Source organism: Pimephales promelas, chromosome 14 (assembly GCF_988280905.1).
Source record: "Pimephales promelas chromosome 14, fPimPro1.hap1.1, whole genome shotgun sequence".
In the NCBI taxonomy this organism is placed as follows: domain Eukaryota; kingdom Metazoa; phylum Chordata; class Actinopteri; order Cypriniformes; family Leuciscidae; genus Pimephales; species Pimephales promelas.
The window spans coordinates 16,824,933-16,843,873 of NC_142782.1; the positions used below are offsets into that span (position 1 = coordinate 16,824,933).

The 18,941-nt window shown below is 37.7% G+C and overlaps 1 protein-coding gene across 28 annotated transcripts in view; it reads right to left on the reverse strand.

Annotated features, from left to right (window-relative positions):
- Nucleotides 1–18,941, reverse strand: part of rimbp2b (RIMS binding protein 2b) — a 175,281-nt gene that overhangs the window by 115,459 nt on the left and 40,881 nt on the right. For all 28 annotated transcript variants that reach the window (XR_005623988.2, XR_005623957.2, XR_016146490.1 and 25 more), the window contains exon 3: nucleotides 11,193–11,339. Coding sequence is in view for 25 of the 28 variants with exons in the window: in XM_089119509.1 (XP_088975635.1) it covers nucleotides 11,193–11,339 (147 nt within the window). In the remaining 3 variants the exon portion in view is untranslated. The remainder of the gene's footprint in view (nucleotides 1–11,192; nucleotides 11,340–18,941) is intronic.

Below are 18,941 nucleotides of genomic sequence, written 5' to 3' on the forward strand. Positions count from 1 at the left end.
CTTCTTTTTTTATGTGTTGTTTTTATGGCCACATTGAAAATCAACAATGAAAATCTGGGAAGTAATAATAAAAAAAAAAGTCCATACAACATTCACACATTTGGGTTATACATACATACATTTTCATGCATTAATTAAAAGGATAAGTGCCTCAAATGCATAAATGGTTCAATGAAATCTAGATGTAATCTAAGCACAGAACAGACTTGCACAGTATATTACAGTAGATGATCAAGGAGTCTTTACCACATGTGACAGCATTAACTACGTGCAGTACAATCATTCTCTCTTCTCCCTCTGCTTACCTTCTCCCAAGCACACACCGAGCAGTACTGGAGGCTAATTTCTCTCATCGTGTTCTTTCCACCACAAACACTCAGACTAGACTAACAGTTCTCTCGAGACAGACACATCTGAATACTCATGAAGGTTCCAGAAGTCTGGATGAACACCATTAGACTCGAGCGCTGTCACCGTAACTCAATCCCGCAACAGTGTGTACTGATCCCATACCTCTTGATTGAGTTACAGAGGAGGTTTAACCGACCCAACTCCACTTTAACCTTTTGCACAGACACACTGATAGATATGTCCACAAACAGTTCATCTTAATGCAAATACACACATACACACAGAAAGCTAGTTTTTATTGTGTGTAATAACTTGTATTGGTTAAGACACATTGTGCAAGAAGTGAATCAGGATAATCAGTTAACAATATGCTAAGCTATAAGGCTAACTGGTTAAAGTATGCTAAGCTATCAAAATAAGCGGTTAGAGATATGTTAGTTAATCTATCATGCTGATCGGTTAAAAGTATGTTAAGGCTCCTTTACACCAAGAGCAATAACAATAAAGATTACGATAACTATATTAGCATCCACGCCAATGGATGATATCGATCTGTTTATAATAAAGCATGCTGCAGTTCTCTTACGAGAGGTTCTCTCGTACTGCGTAATAACTTACGAGATATTGAAGCCCAAAATTATACTTAATTTTGAATTAATGTAAACCACGTAGCGGCAGCATGCAGGCATGGGCAAGAAGGCTTGCGTGCCTATTGGCTGTCCTGCAGCAGCCTATTGAAAGAGGCCCTTGGTGACATCAGATCCAATATTAGACGGGCATGGCCTGGGCATATAAATATAGTTTGATGGGCTGATATAATCAGATTTTTCATCTCTTTAGTGAAGCTCATGCATCGCTGGATCCTGGTCTGAGAACAAGCCTTCTGCGGGACAACTTTTGCATCTGAAGCCGCTGGCCTTCATCTCGACGCCTTCAGCCGCCGTACCTGCTACGCTTTCCGGCGCATATATCCTTTGACTCTGCTGAGTGTGTGTTCGCCGCCGCAATTCATTCACTCTCTCTCTCTCTCTCTCTCTCTCTCTCTCTCTCTCTCTCTCTCTTAAAAGAGCTAGCGTCTCTCGCGCTCACTGTTATCATTGCGAGCTATTGCCTATGGCGACTCTGAGGACTCGCCTGGCATTTTTCTTAGAGACTGCACCTCCACCCACTATAGTGCCGCATTAATGTCGACGAGGCAGCTGTATCTGCGGAGGAGGCCAGCTGCTATATCCTGGCGTCGGACAGTGAGGATTGGGCAAGCTCTGTGGATGTCCCCTCCTCTGCCCCCGAGTCATCGGGGAAGTGGGCCAGCATCGAGTCAAAGCTGATGCATCTGCTCTCACAGGCCATGGCGACCCTCGGCCTCGAGTGGGAGGCGCCCGCGCACAACAGGCTGGATGGATGTTTCCTGAAAAGGGACAGCGCCCCGCCATCTTCTAGGCCCTCACCTTTTCTTCAGAAGGTTCACAAAGAAGATGCAAAGTCCTGGAACGCTCCATTTCAGCAAGAGTCCACACCTCGTCTCCCTGGTGGACGCCGGTGCTAAAGGCTCTTCCTCCAGTGGAACCTTCTCCGTAAACTAGATGATGTTTAATTTTATTAATTAAATAGATGTTATATAATTTAAAAGATAATAAGTGTCTAATTATTTGATGATATTTTGACAATAACTGAAAATTGGATGGTTATGACGACATTTATAAGCCCTACAATATTACATATACATCAGATATTATGAGTATGCACACATAAATATTTCTCATGGTTTTAATCAGCTGTGATTTTATAATGTAACGCAGCATTTCTCTTTTACTGTGAACAGAAAAAAACGACATCGCTGGAATCCTGTCATGTTGTGCCCGGTTAGTAGGACACTGTGTTAGTAACGGAGACAAATCTTTCTATAATTTGACTGAACAGATAACAAGCAAGTGTTACTTTATTAATGTTCTTCAAAAGTGAAGACAATAAAAGAAAATTCCACAAAGATGTCAGCTGTTAGAAGAGGATAAAGACAGAATCATAAGCGCTGTGCAAATTCAGTGAGGTTTTTGTTGTAGCGTCTCTCCACCACAAGGCACTGAGTAAAACCATAACAGTTAATAATTTATCCAAATTATTTATTCATCATGACTAGTCAGCTCTTTGATGAGACTTTAATGAAGTGTTGACAAACTGGCTCTTTGGCGCAGGACATACACGGTTTGAGGGAATGTACTGTAGTCCACTCGATGCAGCTCTTTCTCTACTTTGAGGAGCTGACCATGGTGCTGAATCAAGCATACAGTAGAGTGGAGCTCAACTACACACACTGCCCAATCAAGCCTTATTTCTTGTTTTGCTGATGGCACTGAGGCCCCAAAAAACATGCTTTGTGCTCTTTACAATCTTAAGATGCTTTTAGTCATGTGTAGCCAGACTCTCAGTAACCTGCATTAAGCGTTGTCTACATTAAAGCTTCTACTGGCCAAAAACCACCCACTTAGACAGAAAAAGGCTATTTGACTGGCATGTGGATATTTGACGTGAAGTCTTAGGCCCTGGTACTATACAGGTTTACACCTGGTATTAAGATGAGTTTAGGTCGATCGGATCATAAGTGTAAAATGATAAATCCAGGTGTAAATGGGGTCTAAAACGTTTTGAACTTGTTCACTTTTAACAACTTGCAGATGGTAAATGCATTTGACTGGATTGCTTTCTTAGTGTAAATGGTCATGTGGTCAAATCCATTTGAATATCCACAAAAGACCACCTACTCTCCACCTACTGACCTAATGTGTAAACATTATGGGAAGTGCACTTAGCAGATGGGTTTTAAACTTTGTTGGCTAAAGACCCATGTTTGGTTTGAAGACGAAAAACGTACCAAGCACCATGTTCTCTCACCATTTATGATTTCTAACAAGCAGTCACTGTGTTCAGAGTGGTCTTTCGGAGCAGAAATGAAAGCTGATTCTCTCTATATGTTTTTCCATCGTCTCTGGTTATACACATATATTGTGTGAGCTTATTTCATCCATTAGATCGAAAGATGTGAAAAAGCTCAAACATTTACCCTTCCCTCGAAGAAATCAGGACAGAAGTGGTTAGAAGTGGACAAAAGAGACTAATTAAAACACCAAGTGTAAATGGAAATGTGTCTCCCTTGTCTACATGTGATTCAATCGACCAAAACGCATCTTAATACCAGGTGTAAAGAGGGCCTGGGTATTTTTTTGATTGAACAAATATGATTTAAATGAGCCACCAAAATTTGGGAAAACACAAATATTAGTTCTTCCTCAAAAGAGTTCATTGTCACACAAGCTGTACCTTGTAAATGCTGCATTGGCCAATTTATATGTGATTTCAATCAATTCTCGCTATCTTTGTATGCAAAATGGATCAGATGGTCTCTATAACCACCTACGGTCCATCTGAGGCTAAAACTAGGATGATTTAAACACCCGATATGCTGACCATTTCGACATAAAGTGTTGCTATTTCAGTCTGAACCCTCTACAGTGTTGGTGCACTAAATTATAGTCCAAGTATTACTTTGGGAGGCCTTAAAGGACAAGTTCAGTATTTTACACTCAAAGCCCTGTTTTAAGTCCAAGTTGGACAAAAACTACGATAAAACCTGTTGGAAAGCATCTTTTACAGCGTTTTTTGTGTGAGCATATCAGTGAACACCCCAGACCACTCGGTGAGTTTCACATATTTGTAAACTAAAGTTTAATGCAATTTATGGTGGATTGTTCCAGTGAACCTACGCAACCATTGTGGAGTTGGGGTGGGGGGTGGGGGGGAGGCAGCAGCATGTTTCCGAATTTCAATCTTAACCGTTCTATTTCATCAAAAAACAATCTCAAAACAGGGTTTTAAGTGTAAAATTATCATTTGAATCCTGTAGTAGCTTCAAATGTGCAGTCTCACATCTATATACTCCTGTTTAGTTCACTTTTATACATATTTCTGCTGCTTCTATCACATGTAAAAGTGTCAAAACTCTCTCCCACTGGCTTCGACCTGCTGAGATTCTGGAAATATCACAGCGAGAGTGGCCTAATCCTCCTCTGTAAACATTGCACATGTACTCCTCTACATGAGCATAAAATGGGGAGGGAATACATGTAGAGTCTGTGTTTGTAAAAACACCCATTAAAATATGTAAGACTAATTAAAGCAGCAGTCCATAGCTTTTTGGGGTTAAAAATGATCCAAAATATATATTTGAGAAAATACATAACCAGCACTGTTCAGAACTATCTGCTTGCCTCAGCTTGATTCAAAGCAGTAAGCTTATAATAATGTTTTTAACTCCAGTGGTACTGGTGGATTTCCGCGGGAGATTTGTGCATGTCTTTACGTCATTATGTCATTATGATCCGTACACATGAAGAAGGAGTCTCGGCTAGTAGGTTACATTGTGTGTGAGGATGTTGGAGGAGATTTATAGCCTTTTCTCACAATACTAGATATACAGTAATTAAACTTATCAATTTGATGGTTGATCCAGAAAGGTTCATACAACAATCACCAGTGACAAGTGAGATTCATCCGTTGTAAAATGGACTACGTTCGGACTTCGGAGTGGCTAACGTTACAGAAGAAAAATGACTGTAACTGGCCCATGAGAAAACAAGGATAATATCGGAAGGACATTACGTGTTGTCACGCAATGCTGACGTTGTTAACATTAACAATTTGAGAACAGTATAATTTGCATGATTTTGCGTGATATGATTAGATTTAATCAGCGCACTTAACTGCAATGTCAAAACCAGAACAAAAGTGGATGTTACTTACAAATTATTATGTTGGTCCAACGCATTCTCATCCCAAAGCGCCATATAGGACGCTTTTGCAAAAGCGTAAATATCCAACGCACATGGCACCCTTTAACGTCTAATGAGACGCTTCGGTTATGGTTAAGTTTAGGTATGGTGTAGGGTAAGGGTTAGACCACTAGGGGGCACCTTCTGCCCAAATATATCTGCGTCTCATTTTACGTTAAAGGGTGCCATGTGCGTTGGATATTTACGCTTTTGCAAAAGCGTCCTATATGGCACTTTGGGATGAGAACGGGCTCGTTGGTCATACTTGCAAAATTAATAATCTGTGATTCTGAATGCCAGTATCCACACCGGGACGGTTACTGACAGCCTCAAACTCTCCTCAAACATTGTGTTCATCCGCACTGTGCCGTTTCAAGGGTGTCGAAGTACAACTCACGTAAAGATCATTCCGCGAATGACTGCAATTGCAGATTTCGAACAGAGATGGCGACAAAGAGGAAAAACTGTGGACTGCAGCTTTAACATTTGAACTACATATAAATAAGGTGTTGTAAATGAGCCATTAAAGAACCAAATACCATACAAAATGATGATGCTCCATTGTTTTGTTTTTTTCACGAACATCTGACACACACTGATTGTGATGCCTCTTGCTAATTCTACAGCACAAACACACACCCACATTGATGTGTGTATGTGAACACGCACACCTCCAGTGCCAGAGATCTAATTAAGGGCTGTGAGATTGAACATGTCCCTCCTTTTGATAGCGTAAAATTAGATGTTACAGATCTGGAGTGCATTCTCACTGTGACGTCTGACACGTCTGCTGGAAGAATGTGTGGCGTTCGGCACGTGTTTGCGAAGAGAGAACGGCTTGGAAATAGACAATGTGAATATGAGCTAAATGCTCATGGAAAATGTGAAAAGCAAATATATATAGAGAGAGAGAGAAAGTAAAAGAACCAGCAATATAAGCAAAAACACACATACATGCTGATATACACCCACTGAATGTTGAACGTCTCAACATGGAACATCAATATTTATGCACTAGCTGAGCTGGGAATGGCAATAATTGCTGCAGAAATCAATGTAAGTCTATTGCTCACAGTGTATTTCATCTTCTTATGAAGGTCACATTTCGTTTTCACAGACTTAAAGGAGACACACACTTGCACAGTAACACACACACTCAGTCTGTACACCCACATATTCCTGTATCACTGAATCAGGAGCACATTGAGTATCTGTACAAAAATGTTCTGCACTATTGATAAAAATAGCATAGCAAAATGTATTACCTATTTGAATTTTCAAAATTTTCAAATTCATTGTATTGGATTCATATGTTTACAGATAATTGAAACTTTTGAAAATTCAATTATTAATTAACTAATAATAGTACTATAATACTATATACAGTAGTATGCAAAGAGTCCAGCTAAACAGCATTCAGAAAAAAATCATTGGAATTTTCTGAATCTGATTGTATTCATTCTATACACATGCATACTAATAAAACATACTCCATAAACAATAAACAGTTTTGCATCAAATGCAATCACATACTTTGAAGGTTTGAAATTTCAAATGGAGCTTTTCTCTTCTATATTGCAAAGGGTTATGGGAAATATTACACTAATGGATGCTTTTGAAAAATATGTTTCTTGGGTACTTAGATATTTCTGGTGTATTTGTATAGTTATTATCAATACAACCTTTTTATCCTTCAGGGCTATAATAAATATATGATAACTAACTAAAACATATAATTAAAGGCTTTTAGAAATAAACGACATTCACAGTCCTCTAAATTGTGGTAGCGCTAGAGAGCTGGTGATGTTTTCTCAACAGACGGACAGGAGGACAGGACCTATGGGGGCTTCTCTTACATCACTGCTTCTTTGATTTCACTCTCTGTCTCTCATCCTCATCCTCAAGGCATCCCTCTCTCATCTCTCCAGCTCCTGCGTCACTCTTTCATCCTCTGCGGAATTCAAGTATGTGTGTGTGTGTGTGTGTGTGTGTGTGGTGGTTGCGTCTGGAAGAGAGACATTTGAGCGTGCTGTACAGAGTGCACTTGCCCGATTGCATGTACGTGCGAGAAGTGTGTGAGAAAAACTAGGTGAGCTTAACGTCACGTGTGTGTGCCATCCCCAAGATCCTCAACCTCAGTTAACTGGCTTATGAATGTTGTATGGGGGGTTTTTATGATCTTGTTAAAACTGGTTACATTATTCAAAGCTCCATTCATTCAGAGAGTGAAAAGGCAAAGGAAGAAAGATAGATTGAGAGGAAGAGAGAGAGAGGCCGCAGGCTGAGTGAAATTTTAATGAATTCTCGCACAGTCAGAGAAAAAAATGATTGTGAATGTTGGCAGAGACGGAAGAGATTTCAACTCCGCTGATTTCTCCTGTGTCATCAGCTCTTCTCTTTTTTTGTCCCATCTAATGGGAGATGTTTGGAGGCAAAAGAAAGTGAGAAAGGTTGATTTCAGGGGTATCATTTTCATCTAGATGTGTGACATGTTGCTTTTCTCATCTTAATAAGTCAGAAATTGAAATGTTTCAGCTGCACAATATCACAACTGTGTTTATTATGTTGTGAAAGAGTTAAAACAGTAATATTGTGAAATATCATTACAGTTTAAAATAAACTTTTTTATATATATGTTTTAAATGTATTTTATTACTGTGATGCAAAGCTGCATTTTCAGAATCATTACACTAGACTTCAGTGTCACATGATCCTTCAGAATATATATATATATATTAATATTTTATATAAAATTTTGCATTTTTACAGTCTTTTTCTGTTTCCCCTTAACAATCGTTGTACCCCTATTTGCGAGTCTCCGGTTTGAAAACTCAAGAGTTAGCAAAATAGCAAAATAACCATTATTCATAAGAAAGATACACATATGCACCCCTCATGCTTCTTCTCCGTTACTGAAATCTGCAAAAATGTGACACACCAAAACATGCTAATGGACTGCTTTTATAAAAATGCTGTTTCCAAGCAACTAACAGGCTAGACAAACTCCAGCTCTGCGCCTCCACAATTCAATTCAATACACTTTACAGTCCCCGATGGGGAAATTTGTCTTGGACTTGGACATGGTGCACACATACACTGACCAAAAACATAATCCATGAAACATGCACATTATAATTGCACAAAGTAATTATTGCTCAATTAAAAATCTAATTGACATAGGTACAAGATTTCTTAAGACTATTGTATCTACACACAGGCAGCAACTCATATTCTATATAAGTTATGTGAAGGATCAGATAATATCTTGGTAGCTTCCTTGATAACAGACTGCTCAAATGAATACACCAATGGTTGATATTGCCTTTTTCCAATAATTTCCTGTTATCTTTAGCTTTGGACTGAACTGTGATGGTGGACTGAACCAAACCATTCAGTGTAACCATAAAGTATTATACTTTCAATTACAGCCTGGTAAAATAAATACACTACTTTCTGTTCTACCCCGTAAACTCTTAGGGCCAGATCATTTCCCTAACAACCAGTAAACACCAGTAAATTGACAAGCACAAACCTTAATAAATCACCTGGCATGATTCATTTAAATACTCTCCTCCCATAAATTTTGCGTCTGAAAACTCCAACAATTGTATAAGCAATAAGATCAGTTGCAAAAATAACCCTTTTCAGCGTTCATTTTTCACTGTGTGTCTTTAGTAAATCCTGACAGTAGTTTTTTAAAGCCAAAAGAGGGTTTGCGCTGGAACAAGCTGTTAGTAAATCTGGCCCTTAAGGTGATGATACACAGGGCAACTTTTTGAGCAATGATGCTGGGCAATGTTGCTGTCAACGGGCAACCAAATGAGACACAGGTCCCACGTCCGATCTAAGTTATCCAAATAGAAATGTATTGTCCATTTTTAATGGGAAAGTGCCCAAGGAACAATCACTCGGCAAGATTGCTCAGCAACATTGCTCAAAAAGTTGCCCTGTGTATCATCATCTTTAATCTTCGCAGAAAATGTAACCAAATCCCCAGATAAACACTTAGGTTTTTAAAGAACAGACTTGTTTAATGGGTATCTTATGAATAGTTATGAGTGGTTCCCTATTGACCTCGGATCAAAAATCAGTTACATTTATAATGAAATGATTAAGTTTACACCATTTTTTATCTCTGAATGATACACAGTAAGATTAGGGTGGCGAGCAGGGCGAGGCAGAGGGCCGTGGGAGAACAGCGCAAGGCCAGTGGCATGATTGATAATGAGCAACACCTGCGCGACGCACCAGTCTCGTATCTCTCACAGAGGAGCGGGAAAATAAGAGGAGCGGCAACAGTGAAGGACGAGAGAGGCCAGACCTGAATTTTGTGTTGTGTTTCTGTTTTATTATATGTGGCAGTAGCCGTCCATGAGGGACTGCTGCCTTTACTTTCGCTTTGTATTTGCTTATTTATTTTATTAAAGTTGTTGAATGTTCGCCTGTTCCCACTTCCTTCTTCCCACAACATCTAACTGCGTTACAATTAGTATTATCATACAAGAGGCTAAGCTAAGCGGTATCATCAGAATATTGAGTCCGTTCTCATCCTTTAGCGTCATATAGGTGACGCCATTTGACATTCTGTCGAAATACTAAGCACATGGGACCCTTTAGCGTCAATATAACACGCAGAACCCAAGGCGTCATACAGGTGACTGGTATCCTTTAGCGTCAATATGAGATGCAGACCCAACCCCAGACCTAAACCTACCCATAACAGTGCGTGTTATATTGAGCTAAAGGGTGCCATGTGCGTAGTATTTCGACGGAATGTCATATGGATGAGAATGTGTTGGAATATTTTATTATGAGGTTACTAGGATCAGAACTTGTACATTCATTTTGTATAGAGCGTAAAGAGAATCGGGGATCTAACGTAGCCCTGTGGAACACCTATACTTTTCCTTATAAACTATAGTTAACCTTAACCTGCTGAATTAGATTTGTTAAAAAAGAATGAAACATTTAATTAAAAAGGGAAGAAGGAAGCGGAAATCGAAGAAGTTGAAGTAGCTCACACCCCACTGCTTCATTTTTTTTTTATTAAACCATGGGGCTTAATTGTATTAAGCCAAGCTAAAATGAACAAATAGCAATCGTACATAGGCTTTTGGACTCTCTAAATGTTTCGCAATAGCATAAGTAATAGTGTTAATAGAATCCTCTGTAGTCTGTACCAAAACTTTCTCTGGGCAAACTGAAATGGATCTAAAACTGGTTTTACCTCTGTCTTTAACAAACACACCATATATGATGTCAAGGCAAGATGTCAAGGCATTCTCCAATGGACTCAATTTCTTTGGTAAAGGAACACAGCAAAAAAAGAATGTGAGACTAAGAAAGAAACCAAACATGCCACACGACCACATGATGATGATGTGTAATCATCACCAACAGAAATGCACCAACACAAAGCCCACTGAAATTAAATATTAAATGATATTTTTATAAGTGAATAGCATAGTTATATGGACACTGTATTTGTGCTATAAGCCAATGGCAATAAAAGATGTTGTGCACTACATAAGTTTTTACTCTTAATGAAAATTCGCCCCAAATTAATTAAATCTCAACTTAATACTTTTGGACCAACATTCATTACAATCCAGTGTTCTGTGAACAACACATCTTTTACAGAATTAAAAGCTACTAAAATGGGAAATCTGATGACTCACGGACAGCTTGTACTGGGATGATGTCTACTAGGAACTTCTAATGTGACAGGAAAATAAGCTGGTGTGTGCATGTAATCAATGCAATTCATTTACATCTAGACCAGAACATCAAAGAGAAGCCTGAAGACTTCCAAACAATCTCCGGTGGGATATATGTATATATGCACATACGAGTGTGTGTTAAAATCAATTTAAGCAAACATTTATTTAGGCTTTAACATTATGCAAGGAACAAAACACACTCTCCATCTTTACTTTCCTAACACAAAACCCTTAAACAAACGCAAAGTCTTTGGCATGATTGCCATACGGTTAAGAGTAAAGATGCATGCTGACTGACCAAAAGTTTGTGCTGTTGTCGAAGCAGGTAGAGGGCGGCGGTCTCGGGTGAAAGTTTGTGTTTCCTGTCCTCTAGCAGTCGGTATGCTTCCACATGCTGGGGTGATAATTCAGATAAATGCAATGGAAACACCTCATTCCGCAGTTTCTGAAAAACACAGAAATAAAAGTACATAAGTGATGGATGGGTGGATGGGTGGTTTCAAATTGCAATAACATTTCACAAAATTTCTCTTTTTACTGTATTTTAATCAAATAAATGCATGAGCATACAAGACCAAAACAAACATTATACATATATAATCGTATCTTGCCATTTTTGCTTCTTAAAGGTCAACTGAAGCTCAACTGAAAATATCAACTTTAATATGATTTTTTTCTTTTATGCAGGAAAAAAAGGATTGTTAAAGCTAAACGAGCATGTCATCTACAAATAAATAGCCTAGTCTAGCTAGCCAGTATGTCTGTGTGTACATTGCGCGTTCTTTGTTAGCAGAGTGACTCTTTTGTGGTTCTTGTCAACAGTGCTGGTTTCCTGTAAGGCCTGACTTTAGCAGGTGGCCAGTGAGTACAAAGCAACATTACACCATCATCATGTTCTTTACACATTACCAGGGGCCATTACTACTCTGGCAAGCAAACAAGAGCTTATCAACATGTCTGTTTGTTCATGTGTGTGTGTCCATAAACTGGTTTGGGTTACATACAAAACCTTGTCACCTGCTCCATTTTAATGTGAAGAAAGTAACGAACAAACAGGTATGAACATGCGTGTGGGTATATTAAACCACTGTAAATGAACACACACACACACACACAGATGATCTTGCTTGCTGCTGTTAGTCAGGTAACATGAATGCTATAACAGGAGCTAAACCAGATGTTTAGCTTCAGCAAAAGCTCTCAGTTACTGAAAAGCTTACAAATTCAAGTGGCTGCCAGACTGCTACAGTATGATCTGATTAAAATATGAGTGAAAAACTGATCTTTCAGAAACATAACAACAACCACATAATCAATGTGACATGCAAAGTAAAAAAAAAAAATGTCCAAAAGTGTGAGACCACATTGAAAATCTTCTTCTTGTTCCCATTTTCACTATATTTAAGAGGACCTACGTCTGGATTTAGTGTTGGGGTCAAATAGAATAGGTTTTTTCATGCTTTAATGTTCAAAAACATTTGCATATATTTTACATTATTATAGCAGAACCTCCCTTCACAGTCTGTTTATCATGGTATGATGCAATTTAGTTTCATCTAACTAGCTACATTCCCAAAACCAGTCGCACCTCTGTTGTTTGAACCACATTAGTTTAACAATATAGAGCTGTCATTAATGATGTCACGTGCAGGTTGTGGAGTAATAACTTCTGCTAATGAATCGATTCGAGATTGCAATTCATGCATTTAATATTATTATAGCTAATTTGCATAAACAAGAAAAAGCTGGTATTTTTTAAATCATGTTAACATGCAGTATTTGGCGTACACTTTACTCCAGTACACATGTGGGTCATTTAGTCAGCAGCTTTCTCTACATAACCTAATTTTTTTTAATATGCTGCTGTAACGAACTGAGGACGACACTGTTTTTGTTCCCTGTTGTTTTGCTTCATTTGATGTTTGATTCATCGCGGGTTCTCTCATACAGTATGTCATACTCAGGAGTTTCCTATATGCACAAGCACACTCCTTAAAAACTGCACTGATTATTTACACTAAATTATAGATTCAAATGTATATATATATATATATATATATATATATATATACCGATTTAAATATATATATATATATATATAAATCGGTTGAAAGACTTAGAATGTACTGAATTTTAGATTGCATGATCTATTTAAGCTCTATGCTCAAGAGCCGTAGTTCCAACCACATAAGTTTGTGATGCTGTTCGCGATTGTTTTTGGAACTATGGTTTGAGGAAATCATTCAACTATGTTGGAAAAGACTTAAAAATTGCAATCATATTTGGCTAACAATGCTTTTGGGAAAAGCACCCCTGTTTAGCTCCTGTTTCAATGAAAAAACACATGTGCTCTGATTGGCTGGCTGGTCCAGTGTGTTGTGATTGGTCAACTGCTTGTGTGTTTCAGAAATGTCCTTACATAGCCGTGAATCACAACATACTACTAGTACAACTATACCAGTACAATACCGGAAGACCCAACCCGATCTCACGACCAAATCGTACGAATTCGACGAATGATTAAAAAGTGGCTAATTCGTAACAATTCATACGACCTCACTCGTACGAATTAGTACGATTTTGCTAAATCGTACATATTTTACGAATTGGCCAATTCGTATGAATTTGTACGAATGACCTACCCCTTACCCCGCCCCTAAACCTACCCATCACGTGGGTTTAGACAAATCGTACAAATTCATACGAATTGGTCGTGAGATAGCGTAGGAAGACCTTACTATCAAGGCAACTTTTATGTTTTACCACAAGACATTTTTAGAGACAATAAATTGAAATTGTCTTTAAAAACAGTATACAAGTTTTCAAAACCATTTGAAACCAACATAATTACATAGCATGCATTTCTAAGAACTCGGCGTGTTTAAACTAGATTTTTACAATATTTTTCCTTTTCTTTATCTGAGACTTGTATGTCATTTACCCATATAATAATAATAATAATAGAAAATGCTAAAATAAAAGCATTTTCACTAAAGTTTTCAGACTTTTGGATTTCACTGTATGTAATTTATAATCAAACGCAATAGTTTGACTTGCAAATCTCTAATATTGACTATATTTGCAGCATGAACTATCAAAAATCCCATTTGACAAGAGTGCAAAATACTTCATAAAAGGCACCTAATGTGCTATAAAAAGGCACCAAAAATAGCCATGTAATGACTCATCAGTTTAAAGTTCAGTTTAAAGTACCTACATATGGCATTTGAGATCTTCAGATACTCACACCTGCCTAAGCGTCCGCTCTTAAATGACCAGGATAGATGAGTTAGCCAAACTGTTAGCTTAGCCCTTCAGATCACAGGAAGCAGAAGGAACAAAAAGCATGTTTACTAATTCATGGCAGCAGCCAGGTGTAACGGGGGGCGGCCTTTGTTCTGGAGAAGATTCAGAAACGTTACACTGAGGGGATGAACCATGGATAATCTACAGGGCTAAAATTAGACTGTGGTTAGCTGCGAAGGGAAAATGGTTTGATTATTGACAAGTATGTGAAAACAAATAGCTTTGAATAGCCTGCTGACCACCAGGCATGCTGTGTTAAGTTTCCATGCAACTGTCTTTTGGGTTGGGTATATGTTGACTGAGAGTTTGTGGTGTGTGTGTGTTCGCATGTAATTTAGTGTTTGTGTCATAAAGGATCTGTTAAAACTGTGTGCTTTCATGATATGGCTCACATGACATTCTTTGAAAACAATCGTTCAGTTGGTCCAAACAAACCAGTAGGCAAATTAATGGACAAATGTTACGGATAGCTATCCGTTCGTTAAAAGACAAGGGGTAAATGCCCTTTTAAACACTTCTGATCACTCAAACCACTTCAGAAGTTGGTCTGACACATCCCAAACTTAACTGGACAAGTGGAAATGCATCTGGTTGCTGAAGCCATACATGTACAATTAACTCATCCTAAAAAAAATAATAATAATACTTGTGTGAGAGCATGTTACATCAGCTCCAGGTAGCCAGATTGGCCCACCTCAGATGAGTAGCTGAGTATCACTTCATCAAGCCAACGCACAAACTGTCGCAAATGAAAAAAAAAAAAATCCAAGCTCAACACACAATCATCTTCATTATGCCTGCTACACACTGTGCGATTTCGGCACTCCTATAAGATTGTTACAAATCACACAGATCTAATAGACATGGATCTAATAAACTTGGATATGACGTGTATGTAAACAGTACGATGATGACACCTATTGAATCATTGGCTATGAAATAGAGAGCCTAAGTCCCGCCCCTCTGCTTCCGGCTCATGGGACCTTATTTCAGAAAAAATATGAATGGTAGTCAATAGCGAGAGACAACTTATCTTTTTATTCCGTCTGAACTGTGCCCTCAATTACACATAAGATGTTTATCTATTTAAAAGATAATTCTAAAAGTCAAAAACGTCGCCGTTTGTCATACAACAGAAGAGTAACATTTAGTTTTATGTGGAAATCGCTCTGTGAACTACATCTCCCGGGAAGCGTAACGAGATCCGCTGCTCGTGTGTGTGCAGTCTGGTACAAAACACTCAGGCATGACAGCGTAACGTTACGATTAAAACGTAGGACTATAGAAACAATGACAGACAATAGCCTCAGTAAAGTTAGCTTCATTCATTGAGAGAAAATGTGCGCCTTTGGGGTTTGTAGTCTTTGTAATTACGTATTTTCACAGGCTTAAACCTCAACGGTTTTACATCAAACTGCGACTGTCTTTACTTTAAAATTTATCCTTTAAATTGACGAACATCATATGTGTAATTCAGGGCACAATTCAAACGAGATCAAAATATTTGTTGTCACTCGCCATTGACTACCATTCAATATTTTTCCGAAATAAGGTCCCATGGTGGTCGACCGGAAGGGGAGGGACTTAGGCTCTCTATAGTATAGAAAAATAGAACTTCATCAGCATGTGCTAGTGGTAAACAAATAGAGCAAGATTAATCACACTTTGGCAATTGAGGTTTTTATATGCGCTGAAAAAAAGAGGAAGATTCAAGCGAAAGAGGAGAACATGGGCGCGGCTATTGCTAGGGAAAAGAGGCCAACTTGGCATGCCAATTTTGAAAAATGGAGCTTGAGTTAAGTATTTTATGTTTTAGCTTTATGTCAGGTAGGGCTGCACGATTTTGGCCAAAATGATAATTACGATTATTTTGATCAATATTGAGATCACGAACGATTAATTATCACGATTATTTGTTGATTTTAACCAAAACCAAACTTTCATGCCTCTTATATAATTTACTAATGCAATTTACTAATGCTCACACTGGGTCTCTCCCACGAGCAGACACATCGGTATCTCTCACACACTTTCGAGTGCGCTCTTGGACACATCGGTATCTTTCGCGACTTTTGAGCGCGCACTTGGACACTCTGCGTCTCTCGCGCACTTTCGAGCACCCTCTTGGACACTCGGCCTCTCTCGCGCACGGGGGCTCATGGAGGCACGTGATCAGACAGTGGTTTATGGAGCGCTAGATTGGCTTTGCAAAAAAAAAAACTTTGATTTGGAGCGTTCTGCGAACGGAATGACACATTTTAAATATCGCTTGATCACGCGAATTTGACTGTGGGAAGCCAAAATCATGATCATGATTAAAATTTGATTAATCGTGCAGCCCTAATGTCACGTTGATCAATGAGTCATTTCATGTAGCATTTTTATTGGCTAGTCAGTAAATGTGGGTCACTTTTATACACACTTTTATACACAATGAAAAATAAAAATGTTAACATAAATTAAAAATGTAAAAACATACATTTGCTTACATTAATATCTAAAATAATAACCACTTGCTTTGCCCATTTAAAAGACTATATTTTTAAAAGACAAAATGTATTAAACATGTTTAATAAATTTGATCACATGATCTCTTTGTTGGAGTTTCCCACCACCCATCAGTTTCCATGAAAACTAAAACAAACTGAACACTACTGTCACAATACTATAATAAATTGTTGTTGTTATTGCTTATTATCTTTATCATCAATCTTTATCATCTACTTGTTATTATTTTTATATTATTATAAAGACCCAATTTCTTTAAATCACAGAGCAGACAGTCAATCTTAAAAAATATATAAAAAATAATAACATTAAAAGTCAATCGCCCAAGTCAAGAGCCCCAAACAGAGAAAATGGCTCTTGATAAGAAGGCTCTTTGCAGAACCGAATGTGCTACAAAGAACTACTGAAGAACCTTTACAATCACACAATCGTCTGAGATCCGTCATTTGCATGGCTGACCACTCAATGACCTTTCAGATGCTGAATGCTGAAAGAGTTGCTGTAGTTGAGAGAAAGAGCTAGTGTATTGCACAGCCATTGGCCTCAAGAGAGTGAGCAGCAGGGTATTTATAGCCCTACTCGTCCCCAGCTGCATGGCTCCTACACCCCGCCAACAGGCAATTGGGCAACACAAGCTCACCCCTCCGGCAACCCACCACACTAACGTCCATAACACAAACAGACATCTGGACATCAGCAGCTCTCAAAAGGGAGAGAATAAATGATCAGGCAGGAAAACCAAAACTGGGCTGAAAGAGAGCAAGAAAAAGATCTACCATCAGTGTTTACCTTTGGAATTTACTGTAGAAACTAGTCCTAGCCAGACAAGTTAAATTACAGAAGAGTAATAAAAAACAATGATTCTCAGACTGTTTATTCTCCTTCACAGTGAACTTGAAGGTCAGGCCCCAGTTCAATACAAAACAACTCCTGGCAATATGAGGATAATAATAATCTGTTTTGGTTTCATTTATTCTGTGTTCTGTTACCGTTTTGCCTGCCAGGGGTGCGTTTCCCGAAAGCATCGTTAGCCAACTATGGCGGCAAGTTGGTCGCAATTTTTTCATTGAACTATTGGTAACGACGAAACTTGCGACCATAGCTGGCTAACGATGCTTTCTGGAAACGCACCCCTAATTTGCTAGTTGGTTTCCTTGTTTGCTAATTAGTCTCACACACCTGTTCTGTTTCAGTAAATCATCCCCTGTGTATTTAAGGCCTCCGTTTTTCTGTTCCACTGTCCGGTCTTGTCGATGTTTAGTGGTTGTGTAACGATATTCTCCAGAAATCTCCTCCGTTTTAGTTTGTGGATTATAATAAAGAATATTTTGTTTCTCTACTCACATGTCGTGCACATTCAATACAACGAACGCCTGAAACAGAATAATAATAATAATAAAAGTTTAAATTAGATGTATTTAAATATGTTCAAAGTATGATATAATTTCAATTAATAGCAAAGAAACAAACATGATTTGCCATTTAAAATAATGTATTTTGTTCGATTTGTTTGTGCTCGTGAAGTTTAATAAAGTATTTTAGTGATACAAGTCAGCTGTAGTTTTTTTATGACTGAACATTCTTCATTTAAAATATGTATAATAAATTATAAATAACTATTATTTTTATTATTATTATTATTATATTAGGGATAACTTAATGAGTTATGATTAAACTAGGGCTGTCAAATGATTAATACCAAAATAAAAGTTTGTGGTTTACATAATATATGTGGGTGCACTGTATATATATATATATATATATATATATATATATATAAACACGCATCCTTGTATTTATTCAAGAAATATTTTCATGTATATACTGTATATAGATTGATTTATATATAATTTAGATTATATATAAATATAAATATTTTATATATAAATAATATTATATATTTTATATATAATAGTATATTTTTTATTAAATATACATGCATGTGTGTGTATTTATATATATAAAATAATTATACACAGTGCACCCACATATATTATGTAAACACAAGCTTTTATTTTGGATGCGATTAGTCGCGATTAATCGTTTAACAGCCCTAGTTTAAACCTTAAAAAATATGCTCAGACATTTTTTGAGAGTTGTTTATATTCATTAGAGAATATACCAACCATATGGTATAAAACTTGTCCTAGGAGGTCTATGAATTAAATAATAAATTCAATCTAAAACAATTCCCATACAATAAGAAACATTCAGAGCAGATTAGCAAGCCATC